Consider the following 16,286-nt stretch of genomic DNA (forward strand, 5'->3'; position numbering starts at 1 on the left):
ATATATATATATATATATATATATATATATATATATATATATATATATATATATATATATATATATATGTATGTATGTGTATAGTTGTGTGTGTATGCATATAAGATATACCATCACCGCGAATCTCGTGTGATAATTCGGGGCGACTCACCTGCCGAGCTTAGCGTCCTCCTCGTCGATGGGCTTCCGCCGAGATCGTTCACACACGTAATATATGATGCCTGCAAACACACACATAAAAGATATAATATATGTCGTATCAGTAAATATTATCGACGTCCGGCGTCAAAACTACACACGACATTTGAATTCCGACACAGCGTTTGAAATACTTGACACTTTATATCGAAAATATATCTTTTCATCTTCGCAAATAAAATAATAACAGCGAGGTAACGAAATATTCGTAACTGACAATGCGCGTTCAGCGAACAATTAGCGGGAAGATTATCCATCTCGATTATCAAGACTTGATCTTAATTAACACGAGTATCACGGCTGACAGTAGCGCGAGTCGCGTTTTGCTATTTTCCATTGCGCGACGCGACGCAACACGAAGAGAACCGTCAACGATCTATTCACGCATTGATTCAACGCGATGATTTAACGCCGGCTCACCTGTCTTGTGCGCGCAGCAGCAGATGACGTCGATGATGATAATGATGACAAATAGTATCGCGATGACAATGCCGATTATGGCTGCGCTCGATACCAACGGGCCCTGATGCTGCATCACGCCCGGATCCGCACCTTGAAAGAGGATCAAAGCATATCGTTTTTTAATCCTGCACAGAGTATATGCGTGTATATATGTATGTCGCAGTCCGTTAGTGCAAAAGCGATACCGAACGATGTTTGGTGATGGTTAACAGTTATTACTCATATTCGAGAGAGAGTACCTCGGTGAGTCGCGTCGTGGAAGCGGTTGCAGGAGAGTGAGATATATATATATATATATATATGACATGCTTTGTGAAAACGTACTGGTACGTTTCTGCGAGACAATGTTGAGAAACAGAGATTTTGCGTTGTGCATAAAGGAGATCGTGAAATTGATCGAACTCGAAGAACATCGAGAGAATTATCGGTCAATTCTCGGTATTTTTAATTCTGTCCCCCTCTTTTTTTTAATTTTTCTGACGAATTTTGCACGCGGCGTTATCTTCGGAAGGATTTGCGTAAGCTCGGCGGCCTCTTCCAGCTAAAACGTAGTCAATGAATTTGAGATAAATATAATATATTAATGTGAAAATATACACGTTACTCGTGTTTACGTAACGTGAAATAAGAGTTGAAATTAATCGAAATAATTGCTTCTCGCGTGTCCCATCACCCGCGACGTCGCATCACCAAACACGTTCCACGAACAATGATATTTTAGTATCCTGAAAAGAAACAAGATCTCGGCGGGGTTGTGTAAGGGGATGCGGCAAAAATCCGTCTTTATCAAAGGAGGAAACCAAAAACCAGAAGGCAACAACGGCAAGACATACAAGTGGTGATTGTCGGTTAAAGGAGGACACAGAGCGTACAGTGTACGAGAGTAACGTATGTACGTGTGCGTGTGTGTGTTGCTACGTGTGTATGTGCGCGCGTCTGTACGTGTGCGTGTGTGTTAATGGTTAACGTCGGTTAATGGATCGCGATAATTAGCGCACTGCACAGCTTAGAAGCAATAGAACTCTCGTCTCGTAAAACGCAACACGAGCCGTGCTAAAAAGCTCAAGGATGGAGCGAGGGAGGGGAGAAAAAGCTCATTCACTACCTCCCACACGCGATGTTAGTCTCTACGCGTCACTAGTCTAAAAGTGCTACCTCCACACAAAAAGCTCCTTCGCTGAGTGTGAGTGCCTCGCATTTAGTTCTATTTCACTTACTCGCTGTCTCGCTCTTTTTCTCTTTCTCTCGGTCTCTCTCTCGCTTGGCAATTGTCGACAGAGCTCTCTCAACTACGTTAATTAACGGTATTTTGCATTTGCTTGCTACTTTGGAGGATATTTACCGTTTTCGGCGGCGCGCGTCGCTTCCCGTTGTTATTTATTGTAAATCACAAAGTAAAGAGGCAGTTGTATGTGTGAGATAAGCGAAAAAATAAACAAGATCGCCGAAAAAGAAACCATCTCAAATTGCAGAGGCGCGAAAGGACAGGAAGAACTCTTTACTTTTTCGGCCAGATTCTCGGCTGAAACGATTATCGTTCGGATTCGCGCTCTCTCCGTGATGAAAAAGACGCTTTGTCGTCGCGGTGCGGTTTCGAAGTTCGAGAGATCGGCTACAATCGGAGACAATTTGAAGGTGGCTTCTCCGTTGGCTCTCGGACTCTCGTCCATCCGTATTCGATTTCTTTTTTCTCCTTAGACACTCACATATATTTTCACGTCATTCCGTTATATTTACAATGTCGTGTGGTTGTGCCTCGCACAGGAAAGAACGAGCTATTCGAATTATCCTCCTCATAAATACGAACATAGTAGGCACTAGGCTAGTACATATCCTTAGATGTATGTAAATGTTATCTCTATCTATCTATATATATTTATATATATATATATATATATATATTTATATATATATATATACGTTTTTTGTACATATATACGTGTTCATGTATATTGTATATATAAGTGTACTCGCGTGTGTATACGTGTGTGGGTGTGTGTGTGTGGGTGTCTGTTTGAACATACACCCTTCGGAAGTTACGAGCGGAGTCGACGGTATCGTAATAAAAACGAAACCAAAAAAGAGCGCGACAAAAAAAAGAAGAGAAATAGAGAGGAACGATGGGATCGCCACGCACAACCATCAAACGTCTCGTAAAACCATCGGAGCGACAAGGCGGATCGAACGGCTACGTTGAAATTCGATTTCGCATTCCGATTTATTTTCGGTCCGTACGTCGCGACTTGCCCAAAACTCCCGAGTCGCGCGGCGCGATGACTCTTTATGTAATCCCAGCAGATGGTTAATTTGTCTGTCCTCTACAGCCTTTGTTGAACTCCACATACCGTAGTAGCGTGCGACGGCAGCGCGAAATGATAAAATAACGAAAGGTTATCTAAGAGAAAACCACCCTTCCACCACTTTAATTTCGAGCGACTCGATCTTCATTGTCTGTCGCGAGACGACAACGATGACGATTCACCGGAGATTAAAGTACAACAACGTGGAAGATCGGCTCTTAGACAATTTCAACGCCCTGCCCGACGGCGTGGGGTTGAAGTATCGTCGCAGTTCCGGCCGGCGCGGATCTCAGCAGGTCGGCGACATTAGCCGCGAGAAATCGCACGGAAAGCATGCGTGCCCATCGGAAATAGATCGCGAGTATCACGATCTTTAAGTTCGTTTCCCTCTTCGTTTCCTGCGACCTTCTCGTCGTTTCAGCCCTCTTCCCACTCCCCTGTTTCATCCTCTCGACGCATGTTCCTCTCCAACACGGCTATTTATAAGCCACGACGGCGCCGTGGTCGTTTCGGAACGAGGGTTCCACGAACGGATTCGCATTCGCGAGGCGAACCTATTCGTTCGTCGGCTTCTGTTTCCTCGTTTCTATCTCTGCGCGGAAGTCACGCGGGTACTCGAGGATGGACTCGGTGCATCAGCCAGCGCAAACATGGAATGTTTCTCTCTCTCTCTCTCTCTCTCTCTCTCTCTCTCTCTCTCTCTCGCTCGCTCTCACTCTCTCGAGCGATCCATTTGTACGCGCTCGGGGAGATTATCTCCGTAACGAGAAACACTCCAGCTGCTGCTGCTGCTGCTGCTGCTGCTGTTCCTGAGAAATTTCTTGCTCGGACTGGGCGCGTCGAGATTGTGTGCGAAGAGATACTCGACGCGTATTATTTCGGCATCTCTCGAGGGACGCTTCGGGAAACGCGGGAATTGTTGCCATACCCCATTGAAAATGACAAGCGCGACGTGAAATATCAGAAGGTAGAGGAAAAATGCGACTCTCAGCGAGCGGAATGCTAAGCACATTGAAATCAACCGAGAAGGAGAGTTTGGAACTTTTTGCGTTTGACAGACTGTTCCACTCTCTGTGCAGTGATATTAACAATAGCACCAAACCCGACAGTTACGATCAATAAGCAAGAATCGATTTCTGCTTAACGCAGCCGGTGGTCAAGATGCGAGCACAGATAGAATAGTCGCAGTTATCGTCGAGTAATACATCGCTCCTATAAATTTTGCAACGATGAAACTAATTTTATCGGATATTTGTAGACAATTATCATCAGACTACAAATTAATTCATATTTGTCTTCTTGCAAAATTCATGATTCATTAGTAAGGAGAGCAAAACGACCTCTTTCTTTTTATATTTAGTCAAAGAATATAATATCAGATCCACACTTTGTCAATGTTGATTAGCGCTTCATTAGTGCTTGTCTGAGCTTATGTCGCTCGTTCCACGGTGTCACGTGGCACATTTCATGAATGCTAATGCCGTCATACCACTCGAAGACGGCGAAAGGGCAGGAAAATGATACCGAAATCTGATATGGCACTCGGGATTGGATAAAACCGAAGGCACAGCGAATCAATTTGCGGATCTAATGCATCTCCATTTGCGCGCAGTCTGAATTGGCTCGGCCGACTCTACGACACGTTATTCCTTCTCCCGAGACAAATTCCGGGTAATCGTATAACCACTCGACAAAGCGACTCGATCGGAATAATCCCGCATTCCCCGCTAATTGATTTCCCCTCGGCGCCGCGGCAGTTGCGTCCTCGAGATGATGGCGCGCGGTCCTCCAAGCATCCGACGAACGATCGTCGTCGTACGCGCGAACAATGAGAGCCCGTCGCCGAATCGAGCATTTGCGCGCTCGCAGTTTATCCGCCGGGCGCGGGATCGATCTGCTCAAACGGCGAAACAAAGCTGCCTTGATTTCCCGGCAGAGACAATTCCGCCTGCAAGAATCGAGGATCGATTGATCCTGCGGTTTGCGAGGAGGGATCGCCCTCTCTGGTTTGAGGCTCTCCGCAAACACGCTCCCTCGCCTCCGTCACGTGAGGGGAACGAACTGCACGCTCTCGCGTAATTAGTTCGCGCGAAACGCGTCGTGTCGAACAATCGCGCATAAAGAGCCGTTTGTCCTTGCGCCGGGACTTGCCGCGCGCGTCTGGCGTTAAATGCAGCTGCTTCTGAATTATTGTGTCCTTTTGGGCGAGGAAAACGTGGAAACGGGGCGTTCCGTGCATTCCCGTAACGAATCTGCATCGCCTGATTTAGCCTGACCTCGAAATCTCTAAACAGTTACGATTATACCGAATTTATCAATTAAGAATGTCGGACCCGTCGGACAGCCGCGTTTAGACACATGTACGTAATGAGCAGGAAAAGAAGAAAGAAAGAAAAGAAAAGGACGATTCTCCACAGTGTTACGCGCTTCTCTTTGGGGATTGACGGAAGTCTATTTGGGCCACGGGGCGAAATTGCGCGAGTCTGCTCGGCAAAGTGAAATAACGGAAGACGCGCAGTCTGTGCCGACGCGACGGCGTACTAAATCGATAGCCCGGTCTGTTCATCGCAATTCCGGCGCGGATCCTTTTATCGAGACAAAGTGCGAAAATTGGAGGGATTTCGCTCGGCCAGTCCCAGTTACAATCATTCCCGGCGCTCGGCGAGAGGAGTCGACCGGTGATTTCCGCCGGAAAAGAGGAAAACTCGCCGAGGAAGATTCACGAGGATAGGAAACCATTTTGGCGACTATCGTCTCGCTCTTTCACCCCTTCTCTCTGTCTCTCGATCGTTTTCCTTTCTGTCCTCGCGGCTGCTGGGGCACGCCGAGACATTGTCTTATCGGTTTAAAGTCTTCCGCTCGTATCCACGACCATCGTCCTTCGACGTGCGCCGACTTTAAGCGTTCCCTAAGAGCGCCTTTATCTGCACGCGCGCGCTCCAGCAATGTTCCTCCGCATCGCGAATGTTCCCGAAGTTATGCTGGAGTTTATTGTCGCCGGAAGTAAAAGAGCGGCGTTTGCGCGTAAAAGTCGTCCGACGTCGACCGGCTTTCGTCCAGCCTTTTACGACGTTTGCTCGACGTTGAACGGAAGCCAGAGCTCGTCATGCGTCACGGGTTATCTATTGCGATGCCTCACAGAGACTTGGCTACGGTCATCGTCGTCATCGATACCCGCGGCGCAGCCAAAATTTGGTGCGGGACCGACCAATACTGTCCTGTCACTCGCAGCGTCGGAAGCGCGAACGGAAGAATGGATTAGTGCGAGATCAAATACGACGTAATCATATTTTCCTCGGGCAATTTTAATTACAAAGCACAAGGTCTCACGTCGATTCGATGCATCTGGCGCTTTTTTCTCTTTTCCATCGAGAGATACAGGATGTTATTGGTTGCTCTGACTCTGGTTTCTGTCGAAATGCAGGAAAGCGCGAAGAGTCTGATGAAATTTCGGCGTGCGCGAGATTTGCAACGTGGTGCGCCGATTTCGACAGAAGTTCCGGGCGTCGTCCGATTTCAACGCGAAAGTCGAAAAACGCTTTTTGCGATTACCACGGTTCGAATCATTCGTATACTGTGTGTTTCGCGTGTGTTTCGCATGTGTTTCGCGTATACTGAGGCGTCTGCGTGTGTGTGTGTGTGTGTGTGTGTATGGTCTGTCTCACTTCTACCGTGTCGAAGCGTGCAATTACGAATTCTTTGACGTATGTGAAATCAATTTTTCATTAGCGGAGATTTGATTACAGCGACTTTTCTATTTCCGGCATTAAACACCGGTGTCGTTCCGACCGAATTGAAATTTCTGCCTGAAGCAGAGCCCGCTTGAAATAATTGAGAAAATAAAAAACGCGTCGATGCGCTACCTCCACCGGCGGCGGATATCGATTTGTTCCGACTTGGACTACGATTTCAAAACAACAAGTTTTTAAGCTCTGACGATTTCGTCGGCACTTTGTAATTAATGCGCACCGTCGGATTCGTACAATTACAGCTAAAAATTCCGTCGCTAGAATCACGGCACGGTAAACACGAGACGCTTCGTGCGCTGAACACTGCACGGAGGTGGACGCGAGTTCTCCGCGTTCTCCGCGTTCTCCACCGGAACGTACGTCGTCAACATGGAATGGGAACGCCGTCGACGAAACTCGGCATTGCTCGTCGATTAAAAAGACCAAAAAAAAAAAAAAAACAGAGAGAAGAAAAAACAAAGGGGAAGGGAATGATGATAATAATAATAACAAAGCGCATGCCATGCGTTGTGGACTAATATCTAAGAACCCAGGCATTGCGAACGGACATAAAAGGGACGTAAAAGAGATCTGGGTCGAAGACCTCGTCACATCTCGATCGATCGCCGGCGTTTCCGCGCGAGCCTCGGCAAGGCGATCAATGCGCGCGTTTGCGAGCCTGGTGTATGTGTGTATACAGGCACTTGAGGTAAAAGACCGCCCGTTCCGGATACGACCAGGCCTTCGAGATCGAACCGCGCTCCTTTTGTAGTCTCTTATCCGGGAATCGAAACCGTATTATTTCGCGCGCGAGTTCAATTTTCGACGCTAAAGACACGGGAGGAGACGCGTGATTTACACTCACGTTGCCTCACTCGCGTTGCCATTGTGCGGTATGACAATGCGCGTGACGAAGCGAGAGATATTCGAAACGGCGCGCGCGTTAGGCGAGCGCGGAAAATTCGCCGAGCTGCCGGTGACAAAATGAATCGGCGATCTCGCGACGATAATTAATGCGAAATTGAGATATTCTTTTTTTTTTTTTTTCACGATTGCATTTCACTGGGAAAATTTCGCTACATTTCGCTACATTTTCCAATACGTATTTCAAGCTTCCATCGCGATATTTGGTTCAACGATTTACCTAGGAATTTTCCAATTATTCCACGTTCTGGATTATTTTCCCGTCGCTTGCGGCGTCAAAAATTGTATCCGTCGCAATTCGATAATCGCTCTCAATTCTCGCGCTCGTCGCCCGAGATTAGTGATTAATCATGACGGTAGTGTCAATTACGGTGGCGGTGGCGGCGGTGCGATGGCGGCTACCGTCGGTAACGATGGTTACATGATATATGTAAGAACTACGGCGATAACGAATTCGTAATTATAATGGGAGAATTCGTAAAATTGTAATGGGAGAATCATAATTGTATAATGATCGCAACACACAGATCATGCGTATACTAAACACGTATCTCCAAAACTAGTCAAGCGAAACTAATGTGCGACTCTGAATAAAAATTCCCACAAAAATAAAAAAAAAAAAAAGAAAATTCTTGAAAAAGGAGGGAATCAAACAGATCAAAGGCAAGAGAGAAGAGAGAAATCATATATCGTATGCAAAAAATCGCGCGAAATCAATTCATATTTAAGAAGAAGAAAAAAAGGACTAAACTGTTTTGTCGGTTTGTTCGAGTTCGTCGTACTCCCGTGCGTGCGAATTCTCTCTCGGAATTTGTCGCGCGATTTAATCCCGGAACCCGACTATAAGGATAAGTATTGCATAATCCTGTCTCGAGAGATAAACGTTTACAATGAGATTGCTGCTGCTCCGTACAAATAGTCCAACGTTACGAGAGAGAGGATAATATTGTTATCCAGTTTGTCCGCACGAAACTACCTATCAAATCGCTCATGCAGCGATTTGTAAACAAGTAAGAAAGAATACAGACAAAGGAACTGCTTGTCAATTGAGAAACTTGAAAAATGATCCAACAGATAAATCATAACCGATACTCGATTTACATTCACATTACTCGATCTTTTTACAGACTCAGTAAAAAAAACGCCATATCGTATGATATAATAGTATAGATGTAACGTATACGCTGTACGAGATACGACGATTTACGGCGTCGTGTTTTGACGCGTGAAAACACGAGGAAAGAATCTCAGAAATATAGCGATTTCGTTAGTGTATTATCCCGAAGTTTCGTCACAGTCACGTTCATGTTCGCGGTGGATAGAGTCGGGCTCCAGGACCAAGGATCCTGTGTGCGTGACGCGACTTCGCGAAGGGTTTGCAGCAGGGACTCATGCGAAATTCCCCGGCACGGAGAGAGAGAGCGTCGCACGAACGCGAGTCGAGCGTGCAAGTGTCGTCTCGTGTACAAAGGAGGTAAATGTCTCTCACGTTGCCTCTCGAGGCTTCGATAAAAACGGATTTTCTTTCTGGCAATGAGATTGGCAATAGGAACCGTCAACTGGTATCATCGTTTAATGCGTATAACAGCATTTATTTCTCTCTGACGACGACGAGATGAAGATTCGCGACCGCATTCCGCCGGTCTCGCTCTCTATCAGTAATCATTCTTTTCCTCCCCCTCTCTTTCGTCGCTCCGTTCGATCGTCCTTAAACGCGTCTATCGGCATTTTCTCCAGTAAAAATGAGTAAAAATCGTAAAAATCGTGAAAAGAGCACCGTTCTGAGAGTGTACTTTCGACGCGTGTCAATCGGTGAGCTCAGTAAACAGTTCTCAGTGCTCCATTCGTAAGTATATTCAACAAAGTACGATTATCACGTTCGCATTTGCGCGCGATTCAGGACTATGCGATTACTGAAAGTATGCGCGGCGCTCGTTTCCCCTAATTCGATTTGCGTTCCTCTAACACTGTCCTACTTCGTCGCTGAATCTCGCGCGCGAATAGTTGGCGAATTTAGGGCAGTAGCACTCTTATGGTCTGCACGTTGTGGTCTCACACGCTCGTTGATACGCTCATACGCTCCGAATACCGAAGTGCAGCGGCATCGCGCGCAGTACGCATCGGCTGCGAGAACTAGATGTCTGCGCTCTCGACCGATAGATCGTTGCTTCAACGCTCGAACCAACGTACATACAGGGAAGCACACATTTCGTCTCTCACCTAGTTACCGCTCTATCGTGTGTACACTATACAAAAACTCGTAACCGCAGAAATTTATCGACGGCGCGTCGTCGTGACTCGTTTAGACTTCAACGTTGCGCTTGTGAAAAACCGATATAACTCCAACTTTAATCATAATTACAATCGCGATCACCGCGAAACACGCGACTGTCGGTACGATACGTTATCGTGTTGGCCACGTGAATTATTTTCTTTTCTTCTTTTTCTTTTTTGCACCACGGTAGTGCGAGCGGCGTGTGATCTTTGCGCATTACTACTGCGGGCGCGGTGCACCTGCCTCTTGCAAGGGTCACCATTAAACAAGGTGCAGCTCTTAACTTAACACACGAAAGAAGAGTGAAAGGAAACGTACCAGTACGTTTACTAACCGTGAGCATTTAACACAAACAATAAGTATAAATACAATTCGCTTTGCGGCCTGTCGCGCGCGCTTTTCTCCTTACAGAACCCACTTAAATGCTATCTCCTCGTTTAACTGCGGAATGTACCGGCGAACGTGTCGATCTGCTTGGCCGTTTGTTTGTTCGTTCGTTGTCGATCGTCTACTACTAAATGGATACAAATGAACGACACAATATGTATAAGAGCTCCGCGATTTAATCGTCGTCGTCGTGTCTCGCACGAATCCCGAAACGCACACACTTCGTGGTCTCTCCGAGCGATTTGTCTGGTCAATACGATTCGAACGAAACACGCGAGTCGCAGCAAATCGCGAAAGAGTGTGTGCTATATTAGTGGAGCATGTCTCTCTCTCTTTCTCTCTCTCTCTCTCTCTCTCTCTCTCATTCTCTCTCGTCCATCGTGGTGTCTCTCTTGTACTGTTGGCGAATTCGCCTCGCTTCCTATCGCGTGCGTTCACGACGAGGGGAAGATTAGCGCGAGGAGCAAATATCCCTGACGGCGACTCTAAATGGCTAGAGATAGGAGCAATACTGCTGTGGTAATGGCGGCCACGGCGATCTTGCAAGTACCACCAGCAGCAGATATTATTGTATAGTCCACAGGGATGCCCGTAGATTCTGAATGATAAAAAGTCTCTGTGTAAAAAAAATCTTGCCCGATCGTATCGTCGGGTTTTGTCGCGCATAAGACATTCTAACGCTCTACAAGCCCACCGAGACGGTCACCGGGTAACTTTAGCTTTAGTTGATGTCTTGCGCAGGGTCAAGGGATCTGAGGGCTTCTTTCAATCCTGCCGTCCCGATTAACGCCAGAAAGACGCTCGGGTTTCGTTACTTTTCAAAAAATAACTCTCTCCGCATTTTCCGTGTACGCATTAACGAGAAGATGCGTAGAAAATTAGAAGAAGCTGCGTTTGGATATTAATAATTTCAACAAGGTTTAGTTCTTATAAAAATCTGTGCCATATTCAAAATTAAAGATATTGACGAGATTGCACTTTTCAAGAAACAGATCAGTAAAGTAGCGAACGATTTCGCATGCTACGCTCTCTTCTCGCAATTTTACGAAATCGCTAATACCGATTACACGTTCGTGAAGCACACCGAATCTGTACAATTTTACAAAAAGAAAATAAAAAAGGGATATATGTACGTATAGCAAGCAAAGTAACATCACTTAGGCCCTTCTGATGTTAACTAGATCGTTTCACCATTGATTGAACCAATTAAAATTACCAAAAAAATCAACGAACCAAGGACATGTTTTATAGATGGGCGAGGAAACGAAAGACCTCAAATAACCCTTTCCCCTCCTCCTCGAATGAACAAAAACAGGGACGAACTGACAAACGATTTGAAGATCGCGTAGAAAAAAATATCATTTGGTGCAATAGCTTCGTGCACACATATATATGTATATATATATACACACACACACACACATACATATATATATATATATATATATATATGTATATATATATGTATGTATATGTATATATATACATATATATCTCAAAGGGAATCAGATTTTGAGTGAAAATTATTACGAAATATAAATACGTCATGACAGAGTAATTACGTTGGATCGAAGTAACATTGAGAGAATACGGTTGCAATTAATGAGAACTTACCTCTGGCCGTCTTGAACTTGATGGATCCTGGCTCGCTGAAGCCCATCACGTTGTGAGCTTGTAGCTCGACGTTGTAGAAAGTGTCAGAGTTCAGTTCCTTTAGCCAGTGCCTATTCTGAGGTTTGATATCCTCCGTTCGACAGGTGTCGTGCAACAACTCCCAATCACCGACGACGCGTCTTATCTGGCAATACTTGATTTGGTACATATCTATGGGCTCGCCATTGTTGGCCGGCGTAGTCCAGCCGAGCTCGAACTGGTTATTGTACGGCGATGAATCGTATTCATCGTACGCCACTGAGGTCATGACTTTTGGCATCATCGGCACCGTCTTACCAGGTGTCATCTCGTGATAGTCGTTGCCCCAATTGCCCAGGCCAACGTCGTTCATCGCCGCGAATCGAAAATCGTACGGTGTCAGCGGTTTCAAATCCTCAATGACGTATCGGCCATCTGAAGAGCGGGCCAATTAATCGCGTGACGATTCGGTTAACGCGTCGAGTTTTGGATGGGCAGATGCCAAACGACACGAAGTGTCTCACAAGGACTCCCGTTTGCTCACATTTACCCATGCAATAACTTTATTTATGATATAACGTGAACAATGAATCAATCATTTATTTGAGTGATTGGAATATTTAAATAACATATCAACGTAGATTACCACAGCTGTGTGTAGTATTTTCTTACACTAGCAAACAAGTTGCGAATTTTTTTTCTCTCGATTTTATTTTAACTCTTATTTTAATTTTCCTCCACTTCGTGCCGTTTTCATGAATAATATCGAAGTTCTTTTATTTTCTGATCATCAGCATATTCAAGAATAAAAAAAAAAAAAGCTGGCAACAAGTGTCTTCGAGCGTATCTGGGTTAACTAACTCGCGCGTCGAGTTAACTTGGATTAAGTTAGATTAGCTCAACTTAGTTACAACTTGAGTATACTTAAAGAAGTAAAATAAATCGGAATCTCGTTTCCGCCTTTACGGTTAGCCGAACGTTAAATTTATTTTGTTTGCAATTCTTCCAGTTTGAGCTGCTTTGCATTGAATTTGGTATTCAAGAGCCCCCGCCATCTTTCCCTCTACTTTGAATTGCTTAATGAAAACGTCAAGAAGACTCACCGACGGACCACGTCTTGTTCCTCGCTTGCATCCAAATCTCATTCTGCTCCTTGTACTGCACGGTGATAGTCTTGACGTCCAAGTCCGGATGCAAGGGCGGTATCAGTTTGAATGCTATCGTCGTCGCGCTGATCTCCGTCATCTTGACTTCTAGCAGGTTCCCAGGCCTCTTCGCTTCCCTCAGCTCGATCGAATTCTCACGTGTGCCGTGGAGGTTCGCGGCGATGCACTTGTAGGTGGTATAGTACCTGTTGTCGGACGGCGTGACTGAGAGGATGGAGATCGGTCCGTGGCCGAACTGTTGCAATACCGCATGGTTCTCGATTTCCTGGTCACCATATATTCTCCAGCTTATCGTCGCGTTTGGTATACTCTCGGCGATGCAGGTGAGATTAACCGGTCGCTTATCCCAGGACCAAATTGTGACATTCGGCATCGACTGGAAAGAGGGCGGGTACTCGACAGTGAGGTGGCCGTTCCTGTAGGCGACGCCGCCGGAGTTCTTCGCTATACACTCGTACAAGCCATCGTCCGACCTCATAGCGCTTCCGATTGTCAGGATGCCGATGGTCTCGCCGTTCACTTCGTCTGGCTTGCTTATCATCACGATCCTGTCGTCATTCGGCTGAGATCCAGTTACGTACTGCTTTTCGGCTGTGAATTTCCTGAAGCTCACATTGGGCGGTGGCCGGCCGAAGGCCTTGCACATGATATCCACCGTCTTGCTCTCCACCACCGTCTTGTTCATGAACTCCATGATCTTAGGCTTGACGATCACATTTACCTGGATGTTCGCGGTGGCGATGCCGGCGGGACTCTTCGCCTCGCACTGGTATTCACCCGCGTCTTCGCGTTTCACGTCGGTGATGGTGAGTATACCAGTGTACGGATCGACACCAAAGCGATCAGCGGTGGAGAGATTCGTATGAGTGAGTGTCTTGATCCAGCTCAATAATGGTGGCGGCTTGCCGCTAGCCTTGCACGCGATATTCGCGTTTTCGCCCTCGACGATCTCGATGGTGCCTGGGATCTCTTCGATTGAGGGTCGCGTGTATACCTGTGCCAACGAGCGCAAATGGAAGGATCGTTATAAAGACTCGAGGAAGATGGCTTTATATCTGGGATTCTTAGTAGTGTTCTCGCCGAATCGACAACGAATCGCGGAAATGTATCAACAAAGTCATGACAGCGCACTAGTTTAAAATAGAACAATCGATAAGAGAAACTGAATAAGAAGATCAACAATTATAACAGGATACGAGCAATACCTCAACTTTAATAGGTCGCTCCCGTAACTCTCCTGTGGTTTGGACCGATGCTCGACAGGTGTATATACCGTCGTCGGACTCCTGAACATTCTTGATTGTTAGAGTGAATTTGTCTATGATGTAATGATCGTTGGTCCTGATCAGCTCGCCGTTGTAGAGCCAGTCAACCGAAGGTGCAGGATTAGCGCGTACTTTACAATGAATGGGGAATTCCTCACCAATAACAGGATGTTGGTCCAGCGGTGCATTCTCCCAAGTGATTGCGACTGTCAATGACACATTGAAAGTACAGCAGGGCCAATTGTGTCGAGTCGAAATTGCACGAGATAAAACGTTGATTATCGTCGAGTTGCATCCCGATCTCTTGCAATCTCCGCTGAACATTGTAATTCTTCGTCGTTAATTAAATCGTTAATAATTCGACGATTCCAATTCGGAAAATGAATTTAAGAGATGAAATAGGATGTCTACTCGACCGTATTCTCTTCGTTTCCGACTGAGAAATGGACAAAGCTGTTTAGTCGTACTGTCTTATTTCAAGATTGCGCGCCCCCTTCGATTACGTTTTAACGAAACGATCGCGTACGAATGACTCTAATGGAAAAGTTCCGCGTTCCTCGAATCTTTTCCATCATTTCACTGAAATTAATTGAACATCACGCGATATAGCGGGAGATTCGTCGTATATATCGGAATAATTCCTCTGGGAGGATCGCGTCGCGGGACTCTCAATCATGATTCTTTACTCACTGATGGTGACGATCGTAATGGACTTGCTCATCATCAAGGAATTCGCATAAGTCCCAATGCACTGGTACGTCCCAGCCTGTTCCTCATCGAGAGAATTAAAGAATAGAGCTAGACTGCCGTCCTGATACCTCTCGGTGTACATCGGCGGCTTCTGCGTTGCCATGTGCGAGCTGCGAAGAATATCGTCATAGTTTGCGAGACAATTCACGCAATTCGGCTCAAACACAAATTGATGGTGACGGTGAATGACGTTGCACGGCGATATCGCGATACACGTTTGTGAGGTGATAACGCGAGGATGACACGCAGGCGAGATGCATTCATGCATCGTGGCCTTGTATTATTTGACGCGTATAGATAGTGTTGCGTATCGTGGATGATGCTAGCACACGTATGATGGTGTGAGGTATGTATTCAAGCAATTTCCACGCAGTGTGTCGAGCCACGAGATGTCGGGTGTAATATGGCGTGACATCGACGATGAAGATTGCCAGAGGTATAGGTTTTCGGATTAAGGAGATGGCACAAGGTGACGGGGTCAGAAGGCGCGGCTGCTCCGCGGAGAAATGAACGAAGATTCCGCGCCATTCATGAAGCGGAATTTTAGCGACTATCGGAGGCATGAGAGTTAATATCTCAAATAATGATCGCGAATGTGAAATATGTCAGATAATCGTTGTGATGTAGTCGTAGAATTGGTCGTCGTGGAGCAGCCGAGTATACATGTGGGTGTGATGCACGCAGGGTGCAAGCAACGACGATGAGGAAGGATACGGCGAGAACTTCGAGAAGGGTTAAGAAGACGGTTCAAGGTGGCAAGCGCGGTTGCTCCGCGGAGAAATGATCAAAGTTGACTCGCACCATTTACAAAGCGAAATTTGAGTGACTACAGAAAGTATGAGGGTCAATTTTTCAAATAGTTACAAGAACATAAAAGATGTCAGATAATTGTACAGTTGTGGTGTAGTCGAATTTTGATCGTCGTGGAGCAGCCGAGTATACATGTGGATGTGATGCACGCAGAGTGCAAGCAACGACGATGAGGGAGGACACGGTGTGGGGAGAGCTTCGGGAAGGATCACAATGCCGTCGTGGTAGTCTGTCGTTCGCGCGGAATGTCGTTCGCGAGACGACCCGAACAAGAATTCGCGCGATTCCTCTCCCGGCAGACAGCCCAGACGAATTTGCTCCGGTGTAATTTATCTTCGAAATATCGGTTTTTGCAACGGCCTGTATTGTATTTGACGCGACGCTGACAC

The 16,286-nt window shown here is 46.1% G+C and overlaps 1 protein-coding gene across 8 annotated transcripts in view; it reads right to left on the reverse strand.

Annotated features, from left to right (window-relative positions):
- Positions 1–16,286, reverse strand: part of LOC116847088 (fasciclin-2) — a 112,136-nt gene that overhangs the window by 8,393 nt on the left and 87,457 nt on the right. For 6 of the 8 annotated variants that reach the window (XM_032821707.1, XM_032821703.1, XM_032821706.1 and 3 more), the window contains 6 exons: positions 15,028–15,197; positions 14,278–14,543; positions 13,010–14,066; positions 11,889–12,341; positions 619–750; positions 152–221 (listed from right to left, as the gene is read on the reverse strand). In XM_032821707.1, coding sequence (XP_032677598.1) covers positions 152–221; positions 619–750; positions 11,889–12,341; positions 13,010–14,066; positions 14,278–14,543; positions 15,028–15,197 — 2,148 coding nt within the window. Of the gene's footprint in view, positions 1–151; positions 222–618; positions 751–4,313; positions 10,873–11,888; positions 12,342–13,009; positions 14,067–14,277; positions 14,544–15,027; positions 15,198–16,286 lie in introns of those variants that run through there. The other 2 variants (XM_032821710.1, XM_032821709.1) reach the window with 1 other exon arrangement.

Source organism: Odontomachus brunneus, unplaced genomic scaffold (genome assembly GCF_010583005.1).
Source record: "Odontomachus brunneus isolate Ranch 3 - 2012 unplaced genomic scaffold, Obru_v1 Obru_scaffold_073, whole genome shotgun sequence".
NCBI lineage: Eukaryota > Metazoa > Arthropoda > Insecta > Hymenoptera > Formicidae > Odontomachus > Odontomachus brunneus.